Source organism: Phragmites australis, chromosome 5 (assembly GCF_958298935.1).
Source record: "Phragmites australis chromosome 5, lpPhrAust1.1, whole genome shotgun sequence".
Taxonomy (NCBI): domain Eukaryota; kingdom Viridiplantae; phylum Streptophyta; class Magnoliopsida; order Poales; family Poaceae; genus Phragmites; species Phragmites australis.
This window is the reverse complement of record NC_084925.1, coordinates 39256607-39273483: the sequence shown is the minus strand read 5'-3', so window position 1 is coordinate 39273483 and position 16877 is coordinate 39256607. Positions and strand designations below refer to the sequence as shown.

The 16877-nt window shown below is 43.3% G+C and overlaps 2 protein-coding genes and 1 long non-coding RNA gene across 4 annotated transcripts; 1 reads left to right on the top strand and 2 right to left on the bottom strand.

Moving 5' to 3' along the window:
* LOC133919593 (cell division cycle 20.2, cofactor of APC complex-like) lies at positions 1 to 2937 on the bottom strand. Of its 2 annotated transcripts, none has more exons than XM_062364026.1 (6): positions 2408 to 2937; positions 2004 to 2279; positions 1628 to 1897; positions 945 to 1535; positions 474 to 851; positions 1 to 386 (listed from the first exon to the last, which is right to left on the bottom strand). In XM_062364026.1, exons 1-5 carry the CDS (start codon positions 2543 to 2545, stop codon positions 708 to 710), a joined length of 1419 nt encoding a protein of 472 aa, XP_062220010.1. In that variant the 5' UTR covers positions 2546 to 2937; the 3' UTR covers positions 1 to 386; positions 474 to 707. The 2 variants fall into 2 exon arrangements, with proteins under 2 accessions (XP_062220010.1, XP_062220011.1); XM_062364027.1 differs by having other exon boundaries at positions 491 to 851.
* Positions 2938 to 8067: 5130 nt separating this feature from the next.
* LOC133919592 (uncharacterized) lies at positions 8068 to 14674 on the bottom strand. Its single transcript, XR_009909938.1, has 4 exons — positions 13880 to 14674; positions 13712 to 13806; positions 8649 to 9161; positions 8068 to 8255 (listed from the first exon to the last, which is right to left on the bottom strand). It is a non-coding gene; the product is annotated as an uncharacterized LOC133919592 (long non-coding RNA).
* LOC133917677 (transcription factor EAT1-like) lies at positions 10711 to 13157 on the top strand. Its single transcript, XM_062361550.1, has 3 exons — positions 10711 to 11995; positions 12540 to 12959; positions 13062 to 13157. The coding sequence occupies exons 1-3, from the start codon at positions 11090 to 11092 to the stop codon at positions 13155 to 13157; spliced, it is 1422 nt and encodes a 473-aa protein (XP_062217534.1). The 5' UTR covers positions 10711 to 11089.
* Positions 14675 to 16877: the final 2203 nt, after the last annotated feature.

Genomic DNA, 16877 nt, shown 5'->3' with positions numbered 1-16877 from the left:
TTTAAGGAAAAAGAGGACAAATATTCCATTATAAATTATCAAACGAGTGGTTGTGTTGATTTACAATAACTGCCACATCAAACTGGCCTCTTGATGTTGCATTCAAATGGGACAAAACATTGTACTTTGATGTACATCGAACAGTTTTAATGAACAGCATACAGGATAAGTAACAAATTGCCATCATAGCTAGGCCGCAGTGTATCTCATCTGAAGTTGGCAACTCTGCACTTCAATCTCTGTGGCTCTCTGCATTTCACGGTTCTGGTGCCCGTATCTTATCTGAAGTTGGCAACTCTGCATTTCAATCTCTGTGGCTCTCTGCATTCGCTGTTCTGGTGCTTGTAACGTTGCAGATATTGTGTCATTGATTTCTGACTTTCCTTCTGAAAGGTAGCAAATAAAAGAAAACGAAGATACTGTTAGGTTCAGTTTCCACTTCAAGATCACAATGAAATTGTGTTAGCATTTACCGAGCAATTGGCAATACCGAAATACTATGCATTTGCATTGCTCCCTCACGCCGCCTGCTTAGCCAAGGTAGGTAGATCTCATCTGGAATGGTAAAAATCAACCCAAAAGCATCTCAATCAATAGCAAAAGCTGTCTATGACGCCGCCTGCTTAGCCAATGACAGTTGATCTAGTATAAGCTGTCTATAGGACCATATCCAATTGAAGAGCTTGTTCTCATTTTCATAATCCATCCTATCGGATATGGTTGAAGCTGTTGAACATCCCAGTGTAGGAAGCCTTGGCTGCAGGCTTGGGCGTTTCTGGGGTTCCAAACACGTTCCAGAACCGGAGAGTCTCATCCGCAGCAGCTGATGCTACCGTGCAACCATCAGGGCTCTGCAATTTCACCAAACAAGACCATCAGCAAAGTTCATATTAACATATACTCAATGCTTACAGAATCTGTAAAAGTTAGCACGAAAAATTCACCTGAGCCATGAAAAGGACACGAGAGGTATGGCCAGTGAGTTCAGCCATCTTCACCATTGATGGGTACTTCCACAAAGTCAGCTGGTTCTGTGTGAATCCGTGTGAACTCAGCAGCTCTCTCTCATTCTTGTTCCAGAGAAGAGCGCAGACCTGTGATCCGGTGTCAACAGAGTTCAGGCATGCACCGGTGTGTGTGTTCCAGAACTTGATACACCGATCACTGCCACCACCGCCAGTCGCCAACAAGTTGCTCTGGAACGGGCACCAAGCGAGCGCCTTCACAGCGGCCATGTGGTCCTCGAGCCTGTGCAGCCACTGGTTGCGGCCAGCAGATGGGACGGAGGACGCCATTGACACATCCCAAATGTGCAGAAGGTTGTCGTTGCCCCCGCTAGCCAGTTGCTGACCCGACCCAGACCACTTGAGCCCACACACCTCCTGGCTGTGTCCCTCGTACGTCTGCACGGCATGGTTCCTAATCCTCACGTCATTGTTCACGATCTTGCCGTCCATGCTGCCGGTCGTCAGGATGCTGTTGTTCCATGCGAGTGAGCCAACTCTTGCCTCATGCACACCTCTGAGAGTTCTCAACTGTAGAGAAAGAATGGTCTAATTCAGCAACAGAGAACATGTATCGCGGCATCACCACAACATTTTTGGATGAAGCAGGGCAATGTACATACCAGTCGGTTCGAGCTGGTGTCCCAGAGCTGGACATCGGAAGAGTTGAGCCCAACGGCGATGTGCCGACCGTCGGGAGCCCAGCTGACGCTGGTGATGGGACCGTTGTCCTCGTCAACAGTCACAAGCTCAGACGTGGATCCGCTCGAGGCGTCCCACAGGTACACCGTGTCGCCGAGCGCAATGGACAGCACATTGTTGCTCCCCCAGTCGAGCAGGTTGAGGTAGTAGTCATCAACGAGGTCCGGAGCGTCCAGAGTCCTCTCCGCAGACTGAACAATTTGATTCAAGCCGCATCAGCGATCACCATCCCAGTACCACTACATCCGTTGCATCAATCTAGAGACTAGAGGTGGGATGAGAGGAGCGTGTGCGCACCTGGGGAATGTGGCGCCGCTGCTTGGCCGGCCTGGCCTGCAGGTGGGAGGAAGCCGCGTCGGTAGAGACATTCTCGGGCTCCGGCGGCTTATTCCTGAAGGCGAGGATCCGCGTCCGGTTGTTGAGAAGCTTCTCGGCGAGCAGCCTGCGGTACGCCTCCTTGGACGGGGACGCCGCCACGGCCGCCGCGTTCTCCTTGTCCTTCTTGGGCTCCGTGAGCAGGTAGTGTGCCATGTCCATGTCCATCGCCGACCTGTCCGGGATGAACCTGTCGCCCTGCAGTCAGGAGGCAAGCTCGGTCAGGCACAAGAGAATGAGAACCAGCCAAGCTCGGTCAGGCAAATCGTCGAACACCCTACGCGCGCGCACATAACATTGAGAATCTCGGGGAGAAAGGAACTCACATAGCACTTGGCCGACGGGTTGCGCGATCCCGTGCTCAGTGACGGCATGTAGGGCCGGGAGCCGGCCTCCTGCAGCGGCGGCCGCGGCGCCGCGGCTCGGCTCTTCTCCGAGGAGATCGAGTGGGAGCCTGCGTCCATGGTTAGCAGCAACAGAACGGAACAAGCACAAACAGTAATACCAATAGCAGAAATAGTAAATAAAAGAACGGATTAATTGCAGGTTAGTATAATCGAACACGAACTAATACGCGAAGAAGATAGAATAATTAAACAAGCGGATCAACAGCGAGAAATTCGAGAGCTTTAACAAGCGAGGTCTCGTCTGCCCAAGCGCTCGAGATCGGCGTGGGGAGGCGAGGAGAGGGAGAGAGAAGAGTCGCTTGCTCTGTGGGGGTTTAGGGATCGGTCACTGAGGATTATTTGTAGGAGGAGGAGGAGGGAAGGGGAAGGCCGCCGCACCGCAACGGCTAGTACGCCGAGGAGGACACGAGAAGAGAAAATAGCCGTTGCATTGCGGGTTTAGGGCTGGCTGGTGGTGCAGGGCTCAATGGGTGTAGCCACGTGGACGAGCTGCTCCGATCCGCCGACTAGTTTTCCGTTTGGGTTAATAAGTTCCGTCATTATAATTTTACCCATATTTTCGCGCAAGTGCTCCTCTAGATCCTGGAAAAAAATTTAGTGTAAATTAGTAAATAGATGTAAACATACAAATAATTTGTAGAAAATCACTGTACTATCACAAAATATCGTAAAATAACATCTCTACCGATAGGATAGTAGAATTAATCACAATCTTTAGATAAGAATCAGTTGGTATTCATTGTTTGCATGTTTATATCTATCGACTAGTTTGTACTAAAATTTTACATGATAATGGATTGATGAAAATTAAATGTGCTCCAGTTAGCTGGACCTCATACGCAGAGACCGAGACCGAGACCTATTCAATTCGTGCTGGATTTCTGAAGTAGCAGCTGCTGCTGCTCCTTCTACCATGGATATGTCATCACACAAAAATTGTCCCTTTGCAAGCACGAAGCCGTGCTTAGCTGCAAGGACCAAGTGCTGATAAGGGCATGTGCAGTTACACGAACCACTCTGAACAGTCTCTGAGATCAAACTTCATTGCAGTTTCTGATTCTTTGTGATGTGCTAAGTTGCGCTACGAGATACAATTAGTTAGATGAATCTTTAGTAGCAGTGATATTTCGCTGTTACAGCTAGAAACAAGACTATAAATTTCCAACTAATTGTTACACACAAACATCAGATATAAAAAACTACTTCTAAAAACACACCACAATGCCAAATGAAACCGAATCCCAACTCTATCCTTGTGAATTTGATCCATTGTAACTTATGTGCTAGGAGCTGTGATGCAGATAAGCTACCTTCGAGGGAGCTTGCCAACAAAATACTGTATGTATAAAAAAAACTATTCAAGATTTGGCATAGCGCCCTTGAAATATCTACAAAGTATCCAGCCATACTTTTAGTTTATTTATTAGATCCAAGTAGGAAAGATTGAAATAATATATATCTTCTATGATTGTCGTTGTATTTCCTGTATCTAGGGCGATGTGATCTTCGTTAGTATGGGATGGAAATTGTAAACCTAGCCATACACGAAACTTATGTATTGGTGTAACTAAAATATGGACGTCTTAGTGGAGTGGTATAAGTTCAAACTACGATGCCCATTTTTATGCACACGTGAGCGTATTTCAATAAGAACCTTTTGCAAGGTTATGAGATTTATTATTAGCAAAATTTAAAACCCTACTTGTATGATAGGGGTTTTTATTTACTTACTTATAAGAACTTTCAGTTCAGTTTTACATATATAAATTTAAAGTGTTTTCATATACTCCTTAGATCCATATGTCGTTTTGACTGTCACACGTGTACATCACATGGCCGCAAATCCTGTTGTGTTGCCTCCATTGGCTCATCCAGTGTGACGAATGTATGGCTTGGCTAACTCTCATGACTTTGCTCCACTGCATTGCTCCCTTCCCAACTCTCAAGCTCGTCACCCCAACACCGCTCATCTCAGGTCAGCTTAGGCTGATTGCTGGGGTGACGAGCTTGTGAGTTGGGAGGAGAGCGATGCAGTGGAGCCGAGCCATGAGAACTATAGATATGAGCCAAACTGCATGCCCGCCAAGATGGACAAGCCGCAGCAGGATCCATGTCCATGTGGCATACACGTGTGACGGTTAAAGCGATATTTGGATCCAAGGGATATCTGAAGACACTTAAAATTTACAGGTGAAGATTGAACAGAATGTTCTTATGAGTGAGTAAATAAAAATCCTCTTATCATGCAAGTGAGTTTTTGTAATTTTTTCTTTATTATTTATCCCGACGTCCATCAGTTGGATGTGTTTTTTAATAGAGTTGGTGTTGAAAATATATGTATTATTCTAATAATACCATATTCTACTTGGAGATATATTTTATAACTATTTACTGATATAAAATAATTTACCGCAAATAACATGCTATGGACCAAAATAAACATTAATAACGATATGGACTTAAAGTCAGGTCGATGAAGAGAGGATTTGATACAAGTTGCAACCGCGCGGATCGTCAACGAAGCATCAAGCAGAATACGTTGGTGGCAAAAAGATTATGCTAACTTATAACCGCGTTACAGTCACGCATCATAAGTTATAAGCCATACAATTTTACATTAAAAAAATACACAAATACGCATATGTGTGTATCTATAGCAAGAGCTCACTCTCTCACTCACTTTGTTTTAAGTAAGAGAGAAAGCACCACTATTTATATCGGTGTACACGCCTTACTCTTGCAAGATGATACTAAACCATAACAATAATAGGAGAAAGCGTCTGTTTGTTTTAAGTACTTTTTGCTTTTTTGCTTTGGAATTCCCGAATGGGCGTCGTACTCACAGGCAGCCCTATCGGTTACACGTTCCAACAGTTAGACGTGTGCACGTGTATGTATCCTTTGTAATTAGAATAAGAATATACGGCCAAGATTGAACGAGTACCAGTCGGCGAGGGAGCCAAGATCCGCAGCACCCGACCCAACCAGACAGGAGAGATGGCGATGTTGCGACCGGACCGAGATCCATTTACGTCGAAGTTACTGTGACATGGTTACGTAGTCGAAGTCATGTGACATGTTTACTGACGATCTGGCTCCACACATCAGCGACGACAGGAATCCGATCCGTTGCGACCGGCGTTGGAGAGGGTTTCCCGCCGCCTATCGGGATCGTCGGCAGCCCTATCGGTGGTGACTGGTGAGCCGACGCGTGCCGGAGATATCCTCCAAGCCCCGGCGCTGCCCTCCCTCCGCCCTGCCGCGCCATGGATGCCGCGTTCCGCACTAGCAGCGCAGCTGATGAGGACCTTTACGTCTCCAACCGCCGCGGCCGCTGCAGCTGCTCGCACCCGTCGCATCCCTAACCTCCAGGTGAGACCGCGTATTCAATTCAGGCGTTTGCTTAGTTATTGGCCCTCGCGTAAAAATCATACTCCTCGCTAATGCTGATTAACCTAGGCGCCTGACTCCTGAACGCCGTAAGAGGATCTCTTGTTAGGTTAATGTCGTGCAAGTGTTCGTGTGATTTCAGAGTAGGGTCTATGAATGCAGTGAGTTCATGTTGGCCTTTTAGCCTTCGGTTGATTTATATAAAAAAAAGAATAGGGTCTACAGTATAAATTAACATGATGGTATGCCCCTTGCAATGCTTTTGGTATCATGTCAGCTATGTTTTCCTGTGTGCTCAACCTTGATTCATGGTGTCCCGGATTTCTCTTGGTCTGGTGGCTGTAGATGCATAACATGAATGGCAATTTTGTGTCTGGACTCTGAAACGTTATGTTAAAAGCTTGGATCTGGCTATAATTTAACATGACCTTTTTTGTATATATTTCAATTTTACCACTGCCGTCTGTTGAGCTTGGATCAATGCACTAAAGACCACGGCCCCACTGTATGCCACAAATTCTGCAGGTTTCAATGAATGTTTTCTTGGATGACCCCTTGCTGATTTTCTCTATTGTTGTCTTTGCCATACGATTTGACATTTGTTTGAAGACAATTTTCTTCTTGATGTTCGCTTGTGATGGAACCATTGCAGTTGTAGTTATAAGCGAGATTTAGGTTTTGGTTGTGTAGGTTTCTTAACATTTGAATTCCTGTCGTACTGCCACCCACTGGGTGCATAATATTTTCGCCACCTGAGCATGGGGATTCCAGAGTTGTCCTTGTCACTGAAAGTAGGTTAAGTGATAGTAGACCAGTAGTATCTTCCCTGTTCACAACTTCTGCTAACTTACAATACAAACCTGTGTTCTAAAAAAAAATGAATCTACTAGGTAATATACTTGTCCATATACAAGGAACAGGTGCCTGTACACATCACCATAATTGGCGGCTGTGCTTCATATCTTATAGTATTGTGTATTTGTCTTGTGTTAGTATCTTAGTTTTGTTGCCATCCTCTGTCTTTCTTATTTAAAAATGGTATTGGACTATTAAATTAAATTGTTTTTAATTTTGTTCCTAATGGTGCCTGGATCAAAATAAAAATCCACAATGGGGGTGATGGAAGAAAGGCCTAAAGAAAGGAACCGAGGGTATAAAGTATATGGATGTGGGGATGTGGGAGCTTCCCTACTTTTTTTCTGGTAGAATTACCTAAAGAAAGGGAGTACCTGTAGCGATGAGTGCTAGTTCTTTTTTCTCTCCATAGATTGACTTGGTGGGCGTGTTGCATCTCTGGTTCTCCTTTTGGATGGGCTGTTGATCTATTTTCAATTTCACAATGCCATAACATAAAGTAAGAAAGAAGAAATGCCTGCTTCTTTTCACCTGTTCCCGTGGTATGCTGGTTCTACAATCTATATTTCATCTGACAATTGAGTTTAGTAAATAATTTTGTGTCACAATCAATATGTTTGCTATGATTTTCTATACCATTAATATTGACCGGAGTGCTTGCTGCTGGGCCGGTAACACCCTGCCATCTCTAAGGGAACCGAGGGTATAAAGTGGGCAGAGCAGAAGAGGTTCCTCTCGATGGAAAGGAAAGAGTAAGGAAGGATAGGATGTAACAGCACAGTTCATTGTAGTCAATCCAATTTGCATACTGTTTTAACCCTGTAGATTGTGTTTCACATTGATGAACATACTGCGCTTCTGCTGTCAATTCCTCCTCATATCTTAAAACGATATGCAATTAAGTTGTCTGCTGTTGCTAGCTCTACAATATATCTGGTTTTCGAAGCTACAGCTATACTAATTAGCATCAATAGTAGAATACTAAGGCTCAGCATTATTGTAGCTCTCTACTTATTTTTTAACATCATTTCGAAATGAATAGGCATGCTCTATCTCAGTTTTGAAACATGTATGCTAATCTAACAACGCTGTATTTTTTTTTTTTACTTCCCTTTTGTAGGCCGGCAGTCGCGAGGTTCATGACATGGTATGATAAATTGATTGACCCACACTACGAGTTAATGTTCGTAGTATTTGGTTGTGTGTCATATTTTGTGGCGACGACAATAGCCTATCGACGCATCGACAAACTTGGTATCGTGGGCCATAATTTAAACTCTGGGAAGAGCGGCGCTAATGATGGTGATGGATATTGATCGAAGGGGCAGGGCGCATGCTTATTGTGTGGCAAAGTCAGTTCTATTTAGTGAGTCAAGAGTATAATTAGTCGTTTGGGCAAATAACATGTTGCTTCCACTAGACTCCTATTGTAATTTGCTTTGCAGCAGTGCTATTTTTATGCCCTCTCGTACTTAGTTGACGTTGAACTTGTCTGGTTGATCCCATCTGTACGTGTTATTTACTAAGGCCACCTCCAGCAGTGGAGCTATCCAGTGCATCCAGTGCTACAGTACTCCGTAAAGCACTGTAGTATTACTGTAGCAACACTGTTTATAGAGGCTGACAGCAGGTTCGGAGAGAGAAAAAAAGGAGTAGAAGGTAGAAAATGGGGTAGCTGCTGGAGATGAAAAAATAAGAGATGTTGTAATAGTGATAGAGAATGCTGTAATAGTATTTTTTAGGATGAACTGTTCACAGAGGCTGACAGCGGGCTCGGAGAGAGAAAAAGAGGAGTAGAAGGTAAGAAATGGGGTAGCTGCTGAAGATGAAAAAATAAAAGAGGTTGTAATAGTGATAGAGGATGCTGTAATAGTATTTTTTAGGATAAAAATTTAAAGTAGCTGTTGAAGATGACCTAAGCTGTGACCTATGTAATGGTTTCCAGCCATATTCGTCTTGCCCGCATTTTTTTAAAAAAAATTTCTCTCGCAATTTCCCTGACAGCAGGCAGCGAGCGTTTGCTGGAATGCGGCAGTATGGCTCTGCGCCGCCGACGGCTGCGACCACCTTGACCGCCCCTTCCTCGTTGCTCGCCGTCGTGCGCGGGCAGCGACCAAGACGGGTTCACCGCGTCGCCCCGACCTGCACCGCCGCACGCCGAGATGTCACTCACAACCAGCACGGCAGCAACCCCTGACCGTACTAAATGAACTTGTCTGGTTGATCTCATCTGTAGTTGTACTATGCTGTGACCTTTGTAATGGTTTCCAGCCATGTCCTGCCTGCAATTTTCTTTTCTGTCGCAATTTCCTACCACATCTTGCAGCCACCTTCTGGGTTAACACCAGTTTCACAACATTTCACCAGCTTGATTCACAGAAGATGCATGCTTCTTATTCTTCATTGGATTTGTCATTGTAATACAGCTCTGCAAAAGGATCAGGATTGTTCGTTTAGTAACCCTACACACTAACACACAGTATAATCTACTTAAGCATGAAGGTGAATGGCATACTTGTGTCTTCGGTCTTATCAACCTGTACCTATATTTTATTTAGGTATGCATTTATCGCCAAAATTTTGTATCTAAACAAATGTGAGCTCCAAAATCAGCATTCAAGCCATATGATTCATGTCCCACCTAGTCAGGGAAAGAACAGGCTGTTTAGCATGGATAGTACCCATGAACTAATTCAACGATGTTTATAAGATCCTTCTATCAAAGGTACAAAGCTAAGCTCAGATACAAGCATGGCGGTTGAGCTCGATTGCTCTGTTTGTTTCTATTATTTTCTGAAAGGAAGACATATGTCACGATTAACTAATAGGGCAACATACTTGTTAACAAATAGCAGGGTCATCCCTCACTCTTCCTACCAAGATGGATTTGAGAGAGGTTGCAGGATGCTGTTTTTCCAATCGCGACATTCTGTGAAACGGGACGTTCAGTTCTGTATTTAAAGTTCAATAAAAAAACATGTTTTATTCCTGAAATATATCTTCAGAGTACCAGTTCAATGAATTCGCAGGGTAGACCGTCTCTACCTAGCAGAGATATCATATGGAAAAGAAATAAGATCCAAGTGTAAAAGGCACAAAGACATTCGTGCATGCCATGATACTATCATTAAGTTCTACACAGTGATGCAAGGTTATGCCTACCTTTGCAACTGTCTGGTCTTTTAGGTAGTTGTACTTGTCCATTTAGTTTCTGAAAGCACACTACAGCATAACGTTCACAAAATACGGAGGAATGGAGAAGGCATGACTTGCATTTCCCAACTTCCTATGGCATGAATAACAGCAAAGATGCCAAGTTCAAAGAGTGTGAGTTTTCCGTCTTTCTCGTGGCTGTTCTTAATGATAATGATATGATAGCCTTTCACTTTGACCTCTTCTTGGATTGTTCAGGAGAAACTTTTAGGAAATGATTGGTTTTGATATTGACATATTCTGTTATTTGTTCATCAATTTTACATGACAAGCAAATTTTTGCATTAGTGCCTTCACATGCCAATTACATTTTGCTTCTTACCATGATCTTGTATATATATTATTGGCAGCGCACTCAAACACATTCTCAAGGATGGTTTTGAGCTACTCGCCTACTAGTTTCTGAACTGTTTTTACTCCGCCTGATCTGTTACAAGAATCTTGGTATTGTTCTCTTCTCATCTCGTCTCTTCCAGTGCTAAATTAATCTGTTTTGCTTTCATCATGAGAACTGACTTTGAGCTTCAAAACACCACCTTCTCAACCTTTGGACTTGTGGTGCTTTGTTTAGAAGATGGAATTATAGAAGGGCAAAGGGCACTTTGGTCATTATCTATATTTACTAGTCTGTGTTCTGCTGATTGATTGTTGAGCTTGGTAGTTGAAGCACAAACCAGCAAGATTCATATTTTTAGGACTAGGGTGCAAGTAAAGACGCAAGGGAGTTTGCTGGGTCTTAAGGAAGCAAAAAGGCTTGCTGTCTCATCCAATGTGCTAATAAAACTTCTCCACACGGAAAAGAGAGAGAAACAGATTGCCTAGCTTAAACCCTACGTATTCTCTTCCTCTCGAACAAACAAACCAACCAGGCCAGCTGCAATCTTCTCTGCCTACTCAATTCTATCCCTGTTTTATTCAGGTTGAGTTGTCTTTTCCCTATATATATGTGCTCCAGCTAATTATTCTGTCTATTTCAGATCCAAACTAGTTCACTTCTAACATGCTACTGTTGTATTTTTAATCAGTCTCATTTCTTGAATTTGCTTCTTTCTATAAGTTTTACTACTCTAGATACTTATGTGGTGCTCATTAGTTCCTAAATGATGTTTTTTTAGATCTTGACTGAAGGCAACAGAGGCCAACATGATTCTTGGGGGAGGCTATTTTGATGGTTCCCATGATCCTATTCTCATGGCAGGATCGCTGATTCATGATTCCTCCCAATCTTCCATCTATGACATTACAAATGCCGAACAGCAGAACTTCACAGTCACCTCCTTTTCCATGGAAGATCTCTCCAATCCAGCTAATCTTACCTCAGAGCCTGCAAGGGTAATCGGCCATCTTCAACACCAGCTTGGGATTGACATGGAGAAGGACCACAGTGGCCACATGATACAAGAAGCGCCTCCAGTAGAAACTGCAAATTTGGTTCCTGCTAGCTTCGGTGTCCAAGATCATATCCTCAGCCATCAGATAGGAGAAGGTCCACATAACATAACTGTGGAACAACAGATCCTGGACTACAATGCTGTACCATATCCAAATGGTGCTTACGCAGCTGCACATGATCTCTCAAATGTTTTACAGATCCAAAGGTGCAATTTTACTCCTGAATTTCCTTCAACGGAACATATCTTTGGTGATTCAGCACAGAACACTGCCAATCATTTGGAGTTGAACAATGACCTTCCAGGTGCAATTCATGAGAGTGGAATGATGTTCAGCGATTCAACTCTACAGTTAAGTTATCATGCTACTCAATCTCATCTGTTGAAGGATCTCTATCATTCACTGCCACAAAATTATGGGTTGTTTACAAGTGATGATGAGAGAGATGGAATGATAGGGGTACCAGGGGTCCCAGAGAATATGTTCCAGGAGATAGATGGGAGGCAGTTCGAAAGTCCAATACTGGGAAGCAGAAGACAGAAAGGTGGGTTTGGCAAGGGCAAGAGAAAAGCTAACTTTGCAACTGAAAGGGAGAGGAGGGAGCAGCTAAATGTAAAGTATGGGGCTTTAAGATCACTGTTCCCAAACCCTACTAAGGTTTGTCTAACTTATCTTTTTGCGTACAAATATCTGTTTCTCACATTACAGATAGCTCGATTTGCACGATCACATGGATTTTCTAGAATTTTGCTAAGTTTCACTGGTATCAGGATATAATGGAATTCCTGAATATATCCATCCAGATTTTTTCGCTAGAGAAAAGTGAACTAAAACAAACATGTATGGTAAAAATGAATTATGAAAGATGTTTTCATCATTAGCGAACTTTTATAAAGTCCTACTCGCCAGCCCACCTGATATAGGTTTCTCAAGAAACAAAAGTTAAATGGTATTGGTTCTTGAAGCATGTGGAGGAAGGTTCATTATTTACTTTATTTTAGGTGAATATTCAAGTGTTTTTTGTGTATTACTGTATTTAGTCGACAGATTCATGTAAATAGATCTTCAGTATCAACATCCAACAAAATATGATGTAATTCTTCAGTTTGCACAACATATGAGCATCTCATTACAGAAACTTAAGATATTTATGACCAGCATAACAAAATATGTTACGAATTGTTGCAAATTTATTCTCCAGAATGACAGGGCCTCTATAGTTGGAGATGCCATTGAATACATCAATGAGCTCAATAGAACAGTGAAAGAACTGAAGATCCTAGTGGAAAAGAAGAGGAACAGCACTGATAGGAGGAAGATGCTTAAGTTGGATGATGAGGCAGCTGATGATGGGGAAAGCTCTTCAATGCAGCCAGTGAGGGATGATCAAAACAATCAGATGAACGGGACTATAAGGAGCTCCTGGGTTCAAAGAAGGTCCAAGGAGTGTGATGTTGATGTCCGCATAGTTGATGACGAAATAAACATCAAGTTCACAGAGAAGAAGAGGGACAACTCTTTGCTTTGTGCTGCAAAGGTTCTAGAGGAGTTCCGTCTTGAGCTCATCCATGTTGTCGGGGGAATTATAGGAGATCACCATATATTCATGTTCAATACAAAGGTAAATATCAATTTTCTTTACTGAAAGTAGGTTCTTGATCCTTTTCCCTGTGTCTCTAGCATTAACATTAATTATAATACTCCATATCTTGGTATTGTGCAGATACCTAAGGGCTCCTCAGTGTACGCATGCATGGTGGCTAAGAAGCTCCTCGAAGCTGTGGAGATGAAGCACCAGGCTCTTAATATCTTCAACTAGATGAATCCATCATAATGGTTATTCAGACGATGTACCGTGCTGGTCTATTTTTTAGCATCTAATAAGGTGCTGACTTATTAGAGAAGAACCGCAGGACCTGAAAATAGCGTTGTCTTTACTGTCTGCTACCAGAATTTCTTGACAACTAGTTCATGTTTAACTTCTTGCCCTCTTTTTCTGTACACTTAAACAGTCTGCTTGAACAGTGTGGTGCTTCGGATTCAGCACTTGCCGCCACTATCACCCACTACTTTATTCCATCGCATTCAAATTCAGAAATCAGAATATACTTAGCAGATCGATTCCACTACTCAACTTACAAATGCCTGGCTCGGGTTTAGTAGATATATTTGTTTAACAGGAAACGCTAGTACATCTCAATTCTATAAAAAGCTGGTATAGATACAATAATGAAAATCCAAAATCCATGTAAAATCCGACATGGTGGCTCAAATACCATGGGCAATCGACTTAGGAATTGACACACAAAACTGCGGAACATACTACTCCTATGCACTTAAAAATTGTTTGTGCGTGCTGGTTGAGATCCTTACCCCATAATGCACAGAACAACTGGTTATTCTCCTTCCACTCGCCCAATCCATCAAGCTCCCGATGCGGACGTCTCGAAGAGATCCGAAGGAATCACCTGAAGCAATCAATAAAACAGTGAGCAATACTGCAGAAAAAGAGGGAATTAAATGGGGCAGCCGCACCCGTACCGATCGATATCGGCGAAGTTGCGGAGGTCGACGAGCTGGGGCAGGAACGTTGGATGCGCGTGGCTTCGATTAGCAAGGGGTTTGGTTACTTCATCCAAACGCGTGGCTTCGATTGTGTTGTAGCATGCACCAAGCTTGCGAGGTGCAGGCTTGGCATGACTGGTTGCCTGCTCAGTCGGTTAGTCCCTGGAGCCAGGTGCAGCTAGTCCAAAAGGGATCTCCAAGCGAGGCTAGCAGGCACGTCAGGAAATCTCGTTCCTGGCTAGTCATGCTCGCAGGCGTCGGTGGCCCCTGCGGATGCAGGGAAAAGGAATAGCGTTACCCCCCCTTGCGCTGTCACCTCCTCGCCGCCACCGGTCTCTCCCGATGCTACCTGCTCGCCGCCGTCGCCGTCGCCCGGTTCCAGCTCGCGGCCGCCCCGGAGCCGCCTCCCCGACGCTCGATGTGGTAGCCCCTTGGCCTAGCCAGACAATTTTCTTTCTCCTCTCCTCTCCTTGTTCCAATCTCCATCCAATTCCTTGACGGTAACAACACAGCACGGCCTCCGCCATGGAAGACCGCGACCCCCGCGCTCTAGGCTGCCATCGAATCCGCCGCCACCGCCCTGGGCTCTCGCCACTACGCTAGCAACGACGACCATCACCACGGCCGCTGAACCTGCGCACCTCGCCTGCACTAGGCCAGATGCAGCAGCCAGGAACCGGTGATTGCTGCTTGCTCACCTTCCTCTCCGTGGCCAACATCACTTCAGAAAGTCTCTCTCTCTCTTTCCCCCTCATTATTCGCAGAGCAGTCGTTCTTAGTCCCGGTTTTTTCCCTAAATTCCTCGTTCTTATTTTATTAGGGCACGAGCGAATAAATAAAGAAAGAAACTTGATGAGTGAGTGTGTGTCATTTCGTATTATATTTCTGTATAGAGTGCAGTACTTACTGGTGATAGTGGGGTTGAATAGAGTGCAGTAGTATAACTTTATTTTATCAGGGCACAAGCGAATAAATAAAGAAAAAACTGGATGAATGAGTGTATGTAAATTTGTTTCAACGTAATTTTGTCAATATTTTATCTTTCAGTTAATGTATTTGTGTGGGTAACCTTTTTAGTTAAGTAACGTTGGGAGATACAAATTCTAATTTATCGAACAATAATAATTATGAAGTATGATTATCATATAACTCAGTATAGAGGTTACATACGCTGATAAACATTACATGGGATATGGGGATTTTTTGTCGCTGCATGAATGGACCCTAACCATAAAGAGATGATGACAACAAATGTTTGCATATATGTTACGCCTAAAGATTAACTTAATAGTGTGCCGCTGCTAAACCTAACATGTCTTAGGGAATGAAAATAGATCGGGTTACAATAGATGCTTTGTAATAAGTACATCTAGGATATTTGCTCTTTTGCAGGGCATCAGGGCCCTCTGCTTTAGCGCGTTAGGCCCTCTTCTACTTCCTTTCCCTCTCTGCTTCGTGTGCCTCAGCCGCGGTGCACTCCTTCACTATCTTCCTTATGCGCTCCTCCTCCTGACGCTTGAACCATAGTTCCTCCTGTTGTTGTTCGTACTTTCGACGTTCGTACGCTTCCCTCCTCCACTGCATACTCATATCGACCCACTGCTTCTGGTGCTTTATTTGCTCCATATCTAGCCATTCCATGAAGTCACATATAGGTAGAGGAGACTGGACAAATAACAAGATGGTAGATCAGTAATACAGTGCATGAAATCGTACGAAAATTACCGCATGAGTGATATATGTCACTATATCGGTGGGTACTTGTACGGTCCATATCGAAACTTGTCGTACTGGTAATTGGCACACGTGAAGAAGCGTATATCATAGGTGTAAGAGATGTCATAGGACTCACGAAGCCTATAAGGATCGCTACAGAAGCACATCGACGGTTCGACCTTTGAGAGATGAAAATCCCCTAATATTTCTTGGGTGAGCTTGGTGGACCTGAGGAAGATATTATAGTTGAGAGGGCTGAGAAAAGAATGGTCTATATATGGAAGAGGATGGGGTTATTTATGGTTGTTGGGGGCTTGTCCATGTATTACGTGCATGGGCTTGGCTAGGACTAGAGCATAGGATTCCTCGTGAAAACTAAAAAAATTATGGTATTGATGCTTGATAGAGATCCCATGTGAAAGTTTTGCTTGGTGTGATCATTTCATTTTACAAAAGTTCAGCAATGAGTTATTGTTGCCTCTGCATGGAGGCATATAATCCTATAAAAGCATTCCCTACGAAAACTATTAATTTTGAGTGGGTGTAGAAGTAATATTTATCCCTTTGATCTTAATTCAAAGTCAAAGCCTGCTTTAAGCATTCATCCTAAAGCAAGTAATTCTTGTGTGTTGAACGGTTCATATAATCACATGGTTGATGCTAGAGCTGCAATTAATGTTAGTCCTTGAGGTGATGATGATACAACCCAGTCTATACCAGTCCCCAAGATGCTCGTGATACAACATTAGTCATAAGAGGACACTAGCATAAGCATTGGCATGTCTAAAGTCTGAGTTAAGATAGAAGTGTCTAAACGATACTTAAGTAGCTTTGTAAGTAATGTTTTTTTATATGTTGGAAAGAATTCTGCTTGGATAGTATGTTAATATAATAAACTTACCATCACATTAATTAGACATAAAGTTCACAAATAGTTCGTAACATAGTACGTTAATATAAGCACTAACCGTATACCTATCGAACTGAACTAATTAAATGGAAAGTTAAACAAAATAAATAGTCATGTCTGACATTTGCATAGTTCATAGTGCATAGATGTTGAACACCTAGATCATCTCAAGATGGCGGAGAAAAGTGGCGATGCAAATTAGCGGAAGAATACCAGCTATGCCAGTCAATGCTATCTAGGTAAGATGATTGTCGTCTCTGAAGTGGTAATGAGAAGTTGTAATGATGGGTACCATCAAATTCACCATTATTTTTAGGGTTATCAATGTCCTCCAGAGATGGAGGCCTT